This window comes from Pararge aegeria, chromosome 12 (genome assembly GCF_905163445.1).
Source record: "Pararge aegeria chromosome 12, ilParAegt1.1, whole genome shotgun sequence".
In the NCBI taxonomy this organism is placed as follows: domain Eukaryota; kingdom Metazoa; phylum Arthropoda; class Insecta; order Lepidoptera; family Nymphalidae; genus Pararge; species Pararge aegeria.
Window position 1 is genome coordinate 8,729,099 of NC_053191.1, and position 17,405 is coordinate 8,746,503.

The 17,405-nt window shown below is 31.1% G+C and overlaps 2 protein-coding genes across 3 annotated transcripts; both read left to right on the top strand.

The window, feature by feature from the left end:
• The first annotated feature begins 533 nt into the window (after window positions 1–533).
• On the top strand, window positions 534–5,820 carry LOC120628031 (rDNA transcriptional regulator pol5). The gene is made up of 6 exons (XM_039896218.1): window positions 534–816; window positions 892–1,077; window positions 1,707–1,889; window positions 2,629–2,835; window positions 2,997–3,744; window positions 3,823–5,820. Exons 1-6 carry the CDS (start codon window positions 667–669, stop codon window positions 5,748–5,750), a joined length of 3,402 nt encoding a protein of 1,133 aa, XP_039752152.1. The 5' UTR covers window positions 534–666; the 3' UTR covers window positions 5,751–5,820.
• A 5,398-nt stretch (window positions 5,821–11,218) lies between these two features.
• LOC120627976 (ubiquitin-conjugating enzyme E2 G1) lies at window positions 11,219–17,394 on the top strand. Of its 2 annotated transcripts, none has more exons than XM_039896124.1 (5): window positions 11,219–11,401; window positions 11,757–11,859; window positions 12,434–12,531; window positions 13,353–13,531; window positions 14,538–17,394. In XM_039896124.1, the coding sequence occupies exons 1-5, from the start codon at window positions 11,356–11,358 to the stop codon at window positions 14,616–14,618; spliced, it is 507 nt and encodes a 168-aa protein (XP_039752058.1). In that variant the 5' UTR covers window positions 11,219–11,355; the 3' UTR covers window positions 14,619–17,394. The 2 variants fall into 2 exon arrangements, with proteins under 2 accessions (XP_039752058.1, XP_039752057.1); XM_039896123.1 differs by having other exon boundaries at window positions 11,220–11,401; window positions 14,288–17,394.
• The last annotated feature ends 11 nt before the right edge of the window (window positions 17,395–17,405 follow it).

The window sequence follows — 17,405 nt, forward strand, 5'->3', positions numbered from 1 at the left end:
ACCCTCCATACTAGAAACTATGGAGGGTAGAGGTAAGGAGAGTCATCTGTGTATATGAAAAAGTGTCGTCAAAAAGTATTAAATTAGGATGGCGCCACATTTGCATCAGAGTAACTCTTAAAAGAAGCGCCAAACATAAATATTGTTAGAGTAGGCTTGAAAAATAAACAAGGAAGTATGGAGATACAAGGAAAAGGTTATATTTACCACAATATTTTGTACAACGTAAGTTGTTGAAATTCTCAATAATTAACTACTTTAGTCGATAATGACATTAAATTTTTTAACTCGGCATACTTCAATTCATCTTCGATTGCTACATTCATACCATACCCTGTGCATCCACCAGCGCCATTGTGGAGGATTTTTGAACTGTTACTTAGCGCATACACTGGACACTTTTTCAACTTTTCTCCCATATAAGATGACTTTCCTTACCTCTACCCTCCATACTAGAAACAAGTAAATAAAGTTCCCACAGAGTACATTAAATATTATGCTGTCACCACCTGTCACTTCCTCAGGATTCCTCAGAGTAAAGAGTAATCACATCACATGTTATTAGGTTTTGAGCAAGTTTTGAGGTTATCTTTGTCAATAGTTTTGTGGATTGTGATGTGATGGTTAAATTATTATTTTATGTATAATTTATGAATAAAACATAAAATGAAAGACGAAAGCAATTCGCCTAAAGGCGAACCCCAGAAAGAAATAATTCCATCATTGTTAGATGCTTTTGATTTTCTTAAATCAGTAAAAGATGATTTAAAAGTTAGTGGTGGATTGAAAATTATTTCTCGTCTTCAAGAAAGTGAGGTAATTTAAGCTGAATTTGCAAGGGTTTTCCATTTTGGTATTGTCGAGTTGTTGTGTAATTAGTTTCATTTTCAGAATGAGAAGAATTTACAATATACCTTAAAACGATTGGTAAGAAGTCTGGGTGCAAATGTACCTGAAATGCGCATAGGACACTTTGCCACTCTTGTGAGCATGTTAACTAAATTTAACCAAATAACTGTACCTCAGTTGTTAGATTTGGTAAAGAAAGAACTACACGCTAGTGGATCCTCCAAAAGTGTAAGCAAATCCTAAATTTTATTTCACCCAGCTCTAAATAAAGCACATATATTTTAGCCCAAACCTAGACCTCATCACCAGTGGCAACATGCACAAATGCCCTAAGTAACAAAGGACTCTAGGTAAAAAGAGAAGGCCTATGTACAGAAAACTCACAGCATGTGTGAAAGATTATCACTTTAGTGCAACTTGCAGGATGTAATGAAAATAAATCTGCTTTTTTTTTTGTTGTGTTTGTAATAGTCATTTATTTAAAGAATTTATTTTTAAATCTATCAGAAAATTGAACCTCTTATTTTTCCATCAGGCATGAAAAATAGTTTGTTTGTTTTTGAATTCATTTGACTAAAAATGAAAAATATTTTAAGTTTCTATCATCTTATATTTAAGCAACATATAAGTTAAATAGTGTTTAATGTAAGGCTAAATTTTATTAGCTAGAAAATACTTCTGATTGTTAAATTAAATTGTAAGTTTGATTGAAGAATATAAACTTAGTCCTTATTCCCAATCTCAAATTCTAAATATTTAGGAAGGGAATACAAAGTTTATTTCATTATCCCTATCTGAAATTCTAAATTTTAGAATTAGGGATAGGGAAAATAACAACCAAATTAATTATTTTGTAGGAAGTTGGAGATGTAGCGCTAGGTCAGATATTGGTCTGCTGTGCAGTGTTCCGATCTGGTCTTATGTTAAGGAGTACTGATGAACAACAAAAAGAAGTAATGCAACTTCTACAAACAGCTAGTAGTAAAAAGAATTACCTAAATACTGTGGCATCTCTCATTTTGCTAGATTTTGTTAATCAGGTGAGCAAAACATTAATATGTTATAAACAAGGCCAGAGTTCCAAAAAGCCTTGAGAACAATTGGGTAGTGTTCTTAAACTAGACTAGACTAGTCATGTTTTTAACAATGAATTGAATTTCATGAACAAGGGTGAACCCTTGTTCATGAAATTCTTTTCTTTTGTCAATATACTTACAAAATTATTTTCTTTTGTCAATATACTTGTTAAGTAACACAAAAGATATTTATCTAGACATGCTTGCTTCTCCAATGTGTTAAGTAAGAACTAATAAAACTTAAGGCCTTCAGGCACGCTACCTATAATGCCATGCAATTGAATGTGTATCCTAGTTATCCTTTAATATTTACTTGAAATATTTAAAAAACATTTAAGCTCCTAGTTTTCTTACGGCCTAGCACACCCCTTGGCTGCTCTCCTAGCGCAACCCTTAGCTGCTGCCTAGCGCACTTCTAGGTGGTTCTCCTAGCAAACACCTTGGCTGATCCCCTAGCGCACCCCTTGGCTGCTTGCCTAGGGCACTCCTTTGAGTGTTTAAGCTTCACAATAGATGGCATTAGAAAATATTGTACCATTTTTTTACTATGGAATAGTGTGTCTGTATAATTGAAGTTGTTGGTTGTACATATCTAAATTTAACTTAATTTGCATGTTTAAGAATAGTGCTATCCTTTTCCAGTAGATATAATGTGAAAATGTCAGAACAGAATATTTTCTGAAACTAATATGTTTAATTACAGTTGAATGAAGATCAATTTGCCACAATTGTGTGGTCAAACATTAAACAGGAATATAAAAAAGATATTAAGGACCACACATTGGATTCTCTATATTTTCTGCTTCTGGTCAGCACAAAATTTCCTGAGAAAGTTAAACTCAGGAAACTTATTGGTGTACCTGATATTTTACATGAAGACCATATTCCTGATATATGTGAAAAGTTAATGGTAAATGAATAAACATAACCTGTGCATATTAAAATATTTCAGAATTAAAAAATATTATAATATGAATGGTTGAAAACTTTAGTATTCAACTTAATGTGAATAAACAACTTAATTAGGTATTATTAAACTATTGTTTAATTGAATTAGCATTTATTTTACAGACAGGTGTAGACTTCAATTCTATAAGTCATCCCATCTACCAGGAAATTGGAGTACAAATTGTTAAATCACCACATATACAGTTATTTTGGAATAAAATAGATGGATACCTTGTGAAACATAACAGAAATAGAGAATTAGTATCTTTAAATATACTTAACACAATATTACTTAACTTAGATGAAAATGTTGGAATCATACCTGATTTATTTAGTGACAATTTTTTTAAATTGTTTATGGATTGGTTCAAAGGCTTGCAGACTGCTAGCAAAATCAGGAACAAGAGAACTGATGAAGATGATAATAAAATCATGATAACGAAACAAAGGGCTGTGCTTTTTGCTTTAGCAAAAGCACTAAAAAATACAGCTGTTGAAAGTAAAACCAGGGTTGCAACACTAAAAAAGTTGCTTTTTCATCCTGGTGAAATAAATTTCACAGAAATCACAGGGTCTACTGTGGTTAAAACTATCATAGCTGACTTAGATGCAGATGGATTGAAAAAAATGGCTAAAGTTTTAAAAAAAATACTTTTAAATACTTCAAAAAAAGTAGTAAAAGAAAATGTGGAAAGAAATTGGTATAACAATGAAAGAGTCAAAGCATCTGAAATTATATCTTTTATTGTTAGTCACGAAGCTGTCAAAGATGACACAGATTTTAAAATCACATATATGCAACTACTGATGTGTTTTGGATTTTTCAAAATTGGTGGTGATGATAATGTAGCAGTTAGTAGTGAATTAGCAGGTAGTTTCATTAATGTACTGGCATATTTATTTGCACTCTTAATTTGAAATAATACATAACATGTTTTTGGTTTTTCAGGTTCAATAAAGATATGCTTTTACCGCTGCTTTACATCTCGTTCTTCAAATGTAGATAATTTGGTAGTAGTATTATCTTCACTTAACACATTTATATCCACCATTATGGTAAAAGATAAAGTAAGAGAAAAACTTGAGAAACAGTTTCCAAAAGAAAACATGGAATGTTGGGAAATGCTTACAGAAGTGTGTCAAAAGCTTGAAAAAAATGAGAGTAAATCGAAAGTGGAAAAAGTTTTTCTCATTTTGTTATATCAACTTGGCCTGTTTTTATTTTCTGAACCTATACATGTTAGGATTGCGCGAAGTTCTATAATAGAACTAAAAAGTTGTTATGAACATTATAAAAAAAAATCCAAGAAGAATCATGGAAAAGCTGAGGATAGTATCATAAATGATGAACCAGAATGGGTAGAAGTAATGGTTGAAGTGTTATTATCCATTCTGTCAATTGAATCAAGCGTACTTCGTTCAGTAGTTCAATGTGTTTTTAGACTTCTTTGGGAATATTTAACCCCTTCAAGTATTGGTCAAATTGTGTCAGTTTTAGACCCAGAGAGTGAATCTAACCCTCTAACAAATGATAGTGAATCAGAAGGTGAAGAAGATGAAGATAATACATCAAATGCTGCTGAGAAAGAAAGTTCTGAAGAAAACAACCTTAATGGAGAACTAAGTGATGATAGTGACAGCGACACTGAGGATGATGATGAGGATCACGATGAAGATATTAAGACACCAGACCAACTTCGCATAGCAGTACAGAAAGCATTAGGATCAGCAGCTGCTCCAGATACTGATACGGAAAGTGTAGATGCAGATATGCTAACTGAAGAAGAAGGTAAAAAACTTGATGAAGCTTTAGCAGAAGCCTTTAAGCAATTTAATCAAGGCAAAGGTAAAAAAACTAAACGGGATCGCAAAAATAAAAAAGCTTTAGCAGATTTTAGAATAAGGGTGCTTGACCTAATAGACATATACTTAGAGAAAGACCCTGCAATGGATATTTGCTTAGGAATGATTGCCCCTTTAACAAGATGTCTTGAATTCTGTATGCAAGATAATCAGTTTAAAGAGTTGGAAAATAGACTAAGAAAAACTATCAAAAATCTCACAAAAATCAGGAAGTTTACATCGATTGGTGATGTTACTGTTAAAATATTAGAGGATTACTTGGAGTCTGTTATTGATAAAGGTGATAGGTCCCATTTTATGTACCAAGCGCTTGGAGATATAATAACTTTCTTTGCTGTATTTATTATTTATTGTTCACAAAAACTGGATGTGGCTCCTAAATCAAAAAAGCAGAAGCATATATCACCAATTGTTGAGAGGTTCAAAATATATGTTGAAAATTATTTCCGGAATCGTAATTGTTTGCTTCCTATAATTTTTTTCCATAATGTCCTGCAAACAGAATGGGATGGAAAGTATAAATTAATACCTATTATAATTAAAAACGTTTTCGACAATACTGTTCGACAATTTCGTCGAAATGAAGGCCTGAATTTATTAATTGGATATTACCAAGCATTGAATAGGTGTAAACCTACTTTAGAAGCTACGATAACTGAAATATCTAATGTAGAGAAGTATTTCTATGATGCATTTTCAAAAATATTGAGTTCTGAAAATGAAGTAGAAATTAAATCCAACTTCTTGGTAACCCTCAAAAAATTACTCAATGTAATCAAAGTGTTCCACGAAAATAGTAAAATTAAAACAGAATTAGATATAGCATCAATGCTGGGTGCATTGTTATCAATTAAGACGACTATTAAAGTTAAATGCAATCATGAAAACCCGAAGAGTACAAACGGTGTTAAATCAAAGAAGAAAAAGAAAAACAAGCGGAAAATACTACAGACTAATGGTGACGGATTAGAACCAAATGTAAAGAAGTTGAAAAAAGATTCTAATAGTGAATAATTATTTTCTTAATAGTATAAAAGCATTTGCAACCAATGGAATTTAATAAAGATAAATTTTTTATATCATATATTTTTTTATCCTCATTAAAAATCGTTCCTCACCTTTAAATAGTCAGTGTACCTCAAAGCAAACGTGATAATATTCACCAATTGCCGCACAAACGCACTAAGTTCGAGCATCAGTAAACGTTCTAATAATAATAAACCATAATCCAATTTTTTATTATATTTCTGCATTTTATTCTATTCAAATTTTATATTTGAATTAATATTAAATATGTCGTTGACATATAATTATTTCTTCACTTTCTCAGTTATTACAAATCAGTTTCTATATCACTACATTCTTCTCTGCTTAATAATTAAGATTAAAATCTTCGAAACGTCGTGAGATAGTATTCAATCTCTTCCATCTTAATTGGCTTTCTAGAGTAATGGATAATATAGCTTGAGTAAAATCTCCATTATTGCTTACTTCTTCCTCAATTTGGACTTCCCCTTCATTTACATTATTCCGCCATTATCATTTTCATCATTATCATCATCAGAGAGTGCTTCATCATAACCCTGTTGAGGTTTAGTTGGAAATTGTTGTCTCTCGTCCATATGGGGGACGAACGTAGGAATAATCGCTGTTCGATTCAAGCATCGTGACTTCTTCTGTTATAGGTTGGTATTTATTACCACGATTGAATTTCTTCATTAATATCTTTATTCCTGGCTTGTTTGATTAAGTTAGTAATAATACCCCATTTGCCTTTTATAGAAACTCCTTTTAAATAGAAAGACTAGCTGACCCGCGCAACTTCGTTTGCACTGAATTGGTTATTAGAGGTTTGAATATCTTAAAAAAAAACCTACCAGGTCCAGTTTTATTTCCAAACTATGTTATTCGCGGCCGGTCGGCCCGCTGCATTTAGCTTGCTTTTTGCGTTTCTATACCCGTCGCAACTTCTAAGCGATAGGTGCAATTTGAATGATTTAAAAAGGAATTTGCAGGTATATAATCAAAATTAATAGTTATAAAACTATGTATTTGGATAAGGATTAATATCATGATAGAAATGTCAACATATTACAATTATACCAGTGTTTTGAAAGAAAAGAGAGAGAGACTTCTAGCAAAACTCGAAAGATATGGCATGAGGGGTAAAGTCTTTGACTGGTTGTCAAGTTATTTGTGCAACAGAAAACAATGCACAGAAGTCACAAAAATACTAAACTTTGAAAAACGTACCTTTAGATCATCCTGGAGGATTATCAATAGTGGTGTTCCGCAAGGAAGTATATTAGGTCCTTTGCTCTTTTTGTTATATATAAATGACATAACAAGCATTATATCTCACAATTGTATATTATTCGCTGACGATACAACTATTACAATTAAGGGCAAAGACGTAAATGACTTTGAAAATTACATTAATAATTCAATTTATAATATAATTCAATGGTTAGATGAAAATAATTTAAATATTAATATTGACAAAACTAAATTTATTCAATTTGAAACAACTAATTCATATCAGCCGTTACTAAACATACATTATGACCAAGAGCCAATAGAAAACGTAGAAACTATAAAATTCTTAGGTATAACAATAGATAAAAAACTTAATTGGAAATCTCACATAGACACTACTTGCAAAAAAATTAACAAATTTGTATTCGCTTTACGAAGAATAAGTCAAATTTCCTCCATACAGGCTTCCTTGAGTGCCTACCATGGGTATGTGTCACCTATCCTTAATTATGGTCTTATTTTGTGGGGTAACTCAACAGATTTCGAGAGAGCATTCAGAGCTCAAAACAAATGTGTCAGGGCAATAACTGGGGCACATTTTTTGGATAGTGCAAAACCAATCTTTCAAAGACTTAATATTTTACCCTTACCCTGCATGTATATTAAGGAAATGTGCCTATTTGTGAAAAAGTATGGACATTACTTTATAACTAAAAAAGTACAGCAGGCGAAGGATTGTAGGCGGGGTAATAAATTAGTATGGCCCAAAGTAAACCTCACTTTATATAAAAGAAATGTTTATTGTATGGCAATAACAATTTATAACAAATTACCAAATACTTTAATTGACACACCTCTGCCTAAATTTAAGATTAAAATTATTGAATGGCTTATGCTTCATCAATTTTATTCAGTAGACGAATATCTAAAATCAAAGGCTTAAATTATTGTATTTCTAGGTTTATATTTTGGTTTACTTTACATTAATTAATTTTAAGTTGACATTGTAATTTAATTTCATAATTTTTGATACCTTAATATTCTGACATTTTGTATAAATTGGAAAAATAATTTTATAATTAAGGTGTTATTATAATTTGCATGCCATAGAATGGCAGATTGTAGCACGTAACTTATTATGTTTTAGTATAAGATCAAATTTGTTAACCTGCAATCACGCAAATAAAGATTTGAATTTGAAAAAAAAAAATTGAAAAAATTATAAAAAAGTAAGTCACTGTGACTTAACCTAACAGTTAGACATATAGCCTCGCGGATTTTTTTGTAGATAATCACGTTTACTTTAAACATGTAGTACATTATATTTATGTATCATCAATCATTTTTGCGGCGTACGCCAGTAAAACTCTTAAGTCAGTATTTCAGCCAATTTACAGAAAACCATAGTAAAATATACACTAAAAACATCCATCCATACTTAGATTTATCCATCCATACATCAATCCTCACAAACTTTCGCATTTATAATATCAGTAGGATGGTACACTTGTACACATGCCTTGCGACTGCTTCAAATAAAAAACGATAAAAACTTTTATCCCATTTCCCTGAGGAAACTTTTTATTTATCGGGATAAAAAGTAGCCTACATGTTAACCCGGAATATCAGCTAACACTATACCAAATTGTATTTAAATCCGTTCAGTAGTTTTCACGGGATGCCTGTTTTGGAGTCAGTATCGATTATAAAGCAACCCCCGATCAAAATTTTCAAAATATGTTAAATGTACATCTTCCAGTTACAGTTTTATTATAAGTATAGATTATTTCATATGTCGTACTATTTGTTGATGTAGATAAGAGTGATCTTATAGAATGTAATGCTTGAGACAAGACTTTGTCTTCTTTTCATCATTTTCCTCAATCTTTTCATTATTTTCCTTACTTGAATGATTTCTATCAAACATAAATGAAATAGAACTTGATCGGTAATCAAGTTGAATTGTCTTCCTATTAGGAAATGCCGACATTTTCTGCGTAATTCAGCAATTGAATAGGCTACTTTTTCTATAGCAGAATCTACTTCATTATGATTAATTTAGTATATTTATTATTATTTTTTTATTTATTAATTACTTCATTATGATTAAGTGTTCTCCAGAAATGCTACTGGTCGAGAATCTTGTGATAATGTAGCTGCTATAGAATGATCCGGACGATGCTATATAAACGAAAAATTGTCTTGAATTGATTTCAAAATATCAAAATTAAGGTCCTGAAATGATTAAACTTACTCTTAAGATAGTGGAAAAGATTCAACTTTTGAAAGATTGAGGATTTTTTCTGTAAATTTACGAATCCATTTAGCATAGTGAGCAAACATCCCCTTTATTAGTTTTAATGATTGCACACAGGGGGAGGCCAGTTTATAAGAGGTTGCAATCTTTCATTATCTGGTTTTATAGTGTGATTAGTAATTGTTTATCCTAAGATATTAATAGATTTTTAAATAAATACATATTTATTTTTATTTAATGTTAGACCATATTATTCAACAGCATTCATGATTTTTTCTAGATTTTTATCATGCTGTTCAATCGTATTACCACTATATAACGGTGATATCGTCGAGATAAAAAAAAGTTCCTTCTAGTTTTTCTTGTCTTATAATCTAATCAATAATAGTTCTTTGGAAACTTGATACTCCATTATTAACACCAAATGGATTTCTTTTAAACTTATATTCTTATATAGTATATTCTTTTATTTTGCAATAAATTTTTAAATCAATAGTGCTAAAAATATTATTTTTAGAATTTTTTAGATTCCAATTCTTCTCTGTTGGGTTAAGGATAAGCATGTGATTCCGTATTTATTGATGGTCTGAGAATAATCCTGTTAAATATAAACTAGACGATTTCTATAAATCAGGACGCAAATTTTGAACAGCTAATAAACGAACATTTTTTACAGTTTCAGATTATTATCCTATTACTTGAGAAGTGGTTTTAGGAAGCCATAGATATTGTTTGATTACAAGATGTTACTTTTATTTGATAAGATTTTGCGAAAGAATCGTTAATAAAGCATTGTTTGATTACAAGATGTTACTTTTATTTGACAAGATTTTGCGAAAGAATCGTTAATAAAGCTAACAGAGCTTCCAGTATCTAACAGTGATTCCGCTGTTATGCTGTTAACGAGAGCTTTTACTGTTCCTTTTTTAAGGAAGGTGGTGATTCTATAGTAATTTCAACATCTTTTGTATCATCAATAATAAGTATTCATCGTAATACTACACCTTTAATGTAGGTACGCATATACAGTTGTTGAAATTTGATTATTAGTGATTTATAACTCTAATTTAACTTGCGATTCTCCTCTATCAGTGATCTCTTTTGCTGTAAAAAAATTTAAGAAAGACTTTTTCTAACGCTCCCGTTCTCTAGATGAATCAAGAGCCGTTGGTTCTGCATTGAACCGTTCAGGTTTCAAGTATTGATTCATTATTTTAATAGAATAAATTATAAAAATAATTCATTAAAATTTTACATTGGAATTAATATTAATACGACGTTGACGTATAACTATTTCTTAGCTTTCTTATTTATTACAAATGAGTTTCTATATCATTACACGTAGATATTCCTAATCCTCGGCGGAAAAACGACGCGGTGTTATAAGTGTATGCGTATGTGTCTGTCTGTGACATCTTTTTTCCGAACGGATGAACCGATTTTGAATTCGTTTTTTTTTTCGATGGTTTCCCTTATGAGTTAAGACTATGTTTGATGAAATCCAAAATAGCCGCAGCCACATGGTGAATTACATATTTTTTCACAACTCCCTCAATTTGGGTATCAAATGAAAGGGCTTGAATACGTCAGTGGCTTGAATAGTAGAATAATATACCTACAATATAGTGATATTCGGATTTTTTTAATTTATATATTTAAGTAATTAATTTCCTTTTTTACTTGCATTAATGACCAAACGTAATATGAAATGATTTATTGTGTTCGTGCTTTATTGCATTTACGCTTGTTCCTTGTACTAGAAACACGTAAGTTTAAGTAATTCGTACACACTTAAATGTTGTTATAATTTATGGTTGTTCAAATGAGAATATTTTAGCTTCTCTGCGAGGAAAGTAAAACGTTTTGTCTAAGATAAGCATAGACTGTCCAACATGCACAAATCTTCCAAATGTATATGTAGAAGCACTTTTTATTTATTTATACTCTGTGATGTTGAAATCCTGTCAAGTCATGGTAACATTGGCAGTTGGCACACCGGAAACAAGCGTAGCTCATGTTTCTCAACCTGCATAAATTCAGCCAGCCATCTTTTGTGAAAAAATCATTTGTTTCGTGTCGTCAGGGTACATTTCTTAATTGTAATTAATGTCAGAGCCACAGTCATCGCTTTTATTAAAAAAGCAGTTAGCAGGTACGTGTAACTCTTAACCCATTAAATATAATTTCGACAGTCATCTCTACCAGTTTGAGACGGCAAACTCTTCGCGCAATCATTGACCTTACTGGGTCGAATTTAAGACTCTTTGTGGATTCAATAGTTATTTTTCTCTATTCCTTTAATATATGTCTGTGTGACTTCATAGTTTTGCAAATATAAATAAGTGCGAATAAAATCAATATCTAATGCAGAGACTTACATTGGTTGCCAAAGACAAATACATAATGAGGCATTTTAGTTAGTTCTTGGCAAAGTTTCATATTACGTTTTTTAAAATTGTGTGTTCGATAATTATATTAGTGTACAGCACCTGCTATTCTCATTTCAGAATTGAACAAAAATCCAGTAGAAGGATTTTCTGCTGGGTTGATAGATGACAATGATATTTACAGATGGGAGGTTCTCATTATCGGTCCTCCAGATACATTATAGTAAGTTAAAAAAACCTTTTATTTGAATCAGTGTTATTATTGTACAGACTGAATCAATTGTATGTGTTTCCTTTTGACAGCTGCCCTTACATTATGTAGGTAAGAGAGGTGGGTCTATGACACCAATATGATTTTTCAAACATAAACAACTTGATTTTCATTTAACCAAATGATTGTATTTGCTCCTTATTATACCTATAAATCAATTATCTCGAAGGGGCTGTATGTGATAATCAACAATATTATGTTGTATACAAACATTTAATAAGTACTAGTACTTCTTATGGTTTTGTTATGCTTAAATGTTTACTGTGTACTGGAACACAGTTACAAGGTTATATTAACATTAACCCTTTTATAATGATAATGTTTACCAGCATTACATATGTTACTCGTACCCCGCCTCGTTTGTGCCTGTTGTAACTTTAAGATTGGTGCAAATTGAGAGATCTCAAAGAAAAGGATAGCCCTACCATTTCTAGAGAGCCTTGCCTTACTTTTAAACCTGTGTATTTAGTTTAAATAAGAGATATGAACAAACAGCTTGCATTAACATTCTTTATTTTTTTTACAGTGAGGGTGGATTCTTTAAAGCACATTTACATTTTCCGAAGGAGTATCCTTTGAGACCACCTAGAATGAAATTTGTAACAGAAATATGGCATCCAAACAGTGAGTAATGATCAACCTATTAAATAACTATGTTAATGTTACCATGCTATTTACAACCATAAATATCATGTTTACATTTGTTTATAAAAACTGATATTTTTGGTGACTTCCTAATGTGTTCTCATGTAAGCAATGACCAATTAGCCAGTAGAAAATTTCCTAGTGGTCTAAAAAAATTTACAAATTGGACAAAGATAAACATCTGTGTGGACATTTTCAGGAACTGTAATTTATTTTGTGATAAAAGTAGTCCATGTGCTATACCAGTCTATAATTAATTACTGTCCCAAATTTCATCCAGATCTGTTAAGTCATTCTGGTGTGATTGAGTAACAAACATACATCCAAGTTTTGCATTCATAATATATTAGTAATAATAATAAAAAAAGCCTTTATTAACAATCTAGTAAATTACTTTTTAACTTATTTCTACTTAGTATTTTCAAAGTTAAATCTGTTTTGGTAAAAAATTTCATAAATAGACACCAGTTATTTGATTGTCTTGCTCTCCAGCATAGGCCTACCCAAGTGCTCTCCACAGAGATCTATCCATTGCTTTCCTCTTCCAAATTTTTCCTGCCACTTTTTTAATATCATCTTCCCACCTAATTTATAATATAAGAATAGAATAATTGTTTTATTACTATTGACAGTTATGTCAAACATGCTATGGTTACATCAAAACATTTATATTGTTAGTTTTATCAAATTCCCAGTGCAACTATCTTAATTTTTTTTTGTGAGAACCTTCCAGAAATTATTACAAAACAATAAAAAAAACGATTTAAGAAATTAATCTAAGGTATAATTCCTCTTTTTAGTTGAAAAGAATGGAGATGTCTGCATATCAATATTGCATGAACCAGGTGATGACAAATGGGGTTATGAAAAAGCCTCTGAGAGGTGGCTACCAGTACATACAGTTGAAACAATCCTCATTAGTGTTATTTCTATGTTGGCAGACCCTAATGATGAAAGTCCTGCTAATGTTGATGCTGCAGTAAGTAAAATTCTTACCTGACCATTATGTTATTAGATTCTGAACTTCATATCTAAAATTCACTTGATCTGATTTATAAGCGATTTCTAATCTTACACTGTATACTTTAATTTTATTTTATTTGTAGTGAAAATACCTATCCAAATTACTAATTTCGTAAGTTTTATCGGCGTTATTATTACGGCTGTTCTTTCGAGATTTGGCCTAGTATCGATTTTTAATGGGCCATGTTCAAGTTTTTGCAGAAATTGTGCTTACCAATCCTGACCTTTCATTTTCATTAAATTTGCTATGTGGAATGCTTGTTTTCAAAATTAAATGAATCCTGACTGCTGCAGTGGTTAATTGTTATTTATTTATTTCTATGGATAGGTAATCTTTTTATTTTAACTACATATTGAGAGGTGTTTGTCTTAAAAATCAAAAAATATGTTGTAAACATCAACCAAAGCAAAAATATTGTCATTATATCTAGAATTTTTTTTTGTATATAACACCATCATTTGAATGTAAATTAAAATTTGCCACATCTAAAGTGATGTATGAATTTAATTCTAGTATAAATATAATAAAAAAGCAATATATATAATCACAATCACTTTGGCTGTGCCATAATATTTATAGTCCATAAACTGAATATTAATAATTTTGTCATCCTCATTTCTCACTATGGTAATATACATGAATAAAAAGTTTATTTCAATAATATCATTAGATGATCATTGTTCTCACAATCATGTTTATTTATATTCACAGAAAGAATGGAGAGAGAGGTATTCGGATTTCAAAAAGAAAGTTGCCAGATGTGTTAGGAAAAGTCAAGAAGATTGTTTTTAGGACTGAGAAAAAATTACCAACAGATTGTCATGTTGGAAAAGGGCCACATGACGCAGGCCACAAACATTCAATTGACACTTTATGATTTAACATTAGGTTGCACACTCTAGCTGGCGCCAAACCAAACTGAATATTAGTAGCAGTGTGCTCATTCTGTTTCTTTTTACAGAAAGAATGGAGAGAATCATATTCGGAGTTTAAAAGAAAAGTAGCACAGTGTGTGAGAAAGAGCCAAGAGGATTGTTCTTAAATAACAGTGCCCTTTTTATTTATTTATTTGGATAGTGAGTGTTTGGTGGTAAAGTTTGAATATCTTTGCAAGTTGCGAAGCCTAACCACAGCTCAGTGTAAGCCCCAACACCTGGGTCAGAGACAATATTGAAATTGATTTAAATAAATATTGTAATGAAATGGTATTGCTGCCGTATTTTATAAATAATAAATTAAAGGTAGAACTCGAGTTCTTTTTCATCTTTTTTAAGACATGTTAGCTAGCTATTGTTATAATAATAAAATGGTGTATGATATTTTTTTCTACAGAAAACAAATCTGCAATTGTTCATAAATATTGTCGATCTCCTTATAGTAAAACCAAATTAATAAAGTAATTTAATCATTATTTATTAGTCGCTGGAAGTGTATATTTTAGACATTGCTACAGAAAATACTATCCGAAAATTGCAGAGAGCAATTTTTCGTCTGTAAATTTTAGTTACCTTACTTTTTGTAATTATTCTATCAATGATTCGCTTATAGGGTCAGCGCAGACTGCGCGATAAAGAACTTGCATGCTTTCTCGTAGATAATAGTAGATTTCTCATAGATAATAATTTAAAATTGTCCATATATAATTCCAATAGAAGATATGAATAGTTTCTGAAGATACAAAAAATGTAACAACAAAAATGTAACAACATTTTTTGTATCTTCCTTGCTCACTATTTTTCACTTTTATTCAGAGTGGATAAGGACGTTATAATTTAATTAGCGATGAGAAAAGTACTTCAGAATACAAACACAATTTGTCCAGTCTCCGCTGACCCTTAAGTGGACAGATCAATAGCAAAAAAAATTATTTGTAATGAAAGCTGTCTTAGTGATAAATATATTCTAAACATTATTTCAAATAATAAATGCAAGTTTTGTAAAAATATCTTTTTATATAAATAATAACCTTGCCCATATTTTACTAGGTGACAAAGGGCCAGCGTACAATATATAGGATCTACAATGTCTGATACATTGTTAGTTATGTAATTGAAATATTCAATAAAATGCTTAGAGAACGACGTCACGGCAAGCTGAGTATGTATTGGAAAGGGATTTTCCGTTCCAATGATGTCCGTTGGTGTATTAACTATTGCTGGCCCTAAGGCTATATTCATGTGACTAGGCGCGCGTTAAGTTTTTGGTGTCATCTACACGTTTGACGTGGCGCATGTTGGACGGTCAAAGTTTCCGTTTTATTACAATAATCGAAACCTTTGAATAACCGTTGTATTTTTTACATGTAAGGCAAACAGCGATGCAGCAAAAAAAAATCGCCTTTAATAAATTCATTCATCCGGATCGTTAAAGCTCACTGAAAGTTACTTCATTTATATCCTAGCACTATGTTTTAGGTAGGTATAGGTGTAAGCGCTCAACTGAATGGCAGTACAGAAAGCTTTTAATCTCAGAAATGCATAACAAGTGCTCATGTGAAAACTTTCTGACCCTACAGCTTCCCAGCACGGTTACATAAAGATTTCGAATTTGTATAGCAGTAACTGTCATCTGAAGATATCCTATGGGCCAGCGCACACCGGGCACAGCAGGGTAGAGCATTTCTAGCTTTTCCTAATGTAAATTAAACTGGTAGTAAGATACAGATTTAATGCAGAAGAGATTGACACGGGAATCCTTGGGATGCCTTGTGGTCGATCTCCAAGCATCGGTAACAGTATCTTGTTCCTAGTTACGTATGAATTTACATTAGGTAAAGATATGTGTGCTGGTCAAAAGGCTCCATATTTAAATAATTAAGGTTATCAAATGTATTCGAGTAAACTTTGCAAGAAAATAACTACTACTATTGAAGGAAGTTGTATATAAAACGTGGCATAATCCCAAAACTACCCTTATTAGACTTACCTAACTATCAGCGTACCTACTAATAGATATGTCTTATGGAGTAATTAATAGACAAACCTTATATCTACAGATTGGGGACTAAAAGTCTAAATATTATATTGACAATTTTATAAATTATTGTCTGTTTCCTGACCCACTAAAAAAAATTATGTGTGTATGTCCTCAAATTTGTTAGTTTGAATTGATGAAATCGAAAATTGAATTAACTTATTAAAAAATGTACATTAATGTAAAAAATAAATGCAGATCTGGAAGTTTGATATTGCATCATTGAATTAAGAATATACAGTATCCTCATTTAGCCATTATTGTATGAAATGCATTGTGTGTTGTCTCTAAAAACGGAAACCCGCGCACGTCTCATTTAACACCCGCGAAATGTTGTTAACTCACAAACTTTTACATTAGAGGTAAAATAATTACTGTCAACTGCTAAATAATATGAAGCGACTAACCGTTTATTCTAAAATAAAGTGGAGTGTATGGTCTTAATTCTGTGATTGCATTTAACTTAAGGAATAAAAAAAAATCATGTTTATAAATTGATCACTTAATGGCGGTCCCGCAGTACCATTTCTTAGTTAATTAACTAAAATAATATATCCTTCAATACTAATTAACCCTGGTAATTCAAAATTTTCCGTAATATTCAGTCTTAAGTGCACCAACTGAAGCGTAAAATTCTCTTTTATTTACAACACCTGTATGTTTAATTTAAATTTTTACCATAATACTAGATAAAATATCTATACTACTAATGGTTCCTCTGTAGATTGGAAAAACCTAGCCCTCAAAATAATAATTGCAAATGTTTAATTATGCTCGGAAATATTGATTTGTGAAGCATGTACATTATTAACTTGTATATTTTTACTATAAAACCATAATGCAGAGATTTTTTTTA

Bases quoted from the DNA above. Each gene is read 5' to 3' on its own strand.
- LOC120628031 (XM_039896218.1), top strand. From the start codon at position 667: ATGAAAGACGAAAGCAATTCGCCTAAAGGCGAACCCCAGAAAGAAATA. The intron at 1,078-1,706 runs GTAAGCAAATCC...ATTATTTTGTAG, and splicing joins CTAGTGGATCCTCCAAAAGT to GAAGTTGGAGATGTAGCGCT. The intron at 2,836-2,996 runs GTAAATGAATAA...TTTATTTTACAG, and splicing joins ATATATGTGAAAAGTTAATG to ACAGGTGTAGACTTCAATTC.
- LOC120627976 (XM_039896124.1), top strand. From the start codon at position 11,356: ATGTCAGAGCCACAGTCATCGCTTTTATTAAAAAAGCAGTTAGCAG. The intron at 11,402-11,756 runs GTACGTGTAACT...TTCTCATTTCAG, and splicing joins ATTAAAAAAGCAGTTAGCAG to AATTGAACAAAAATCCAGTA. The intron at 11,860-12,433 runs GTAAGTTAAAAA...TTTTTTTTACAG, and splicing joins GGTCCTCCAGATACATTATA to TGAGGGTGGATTCTTTAAAG.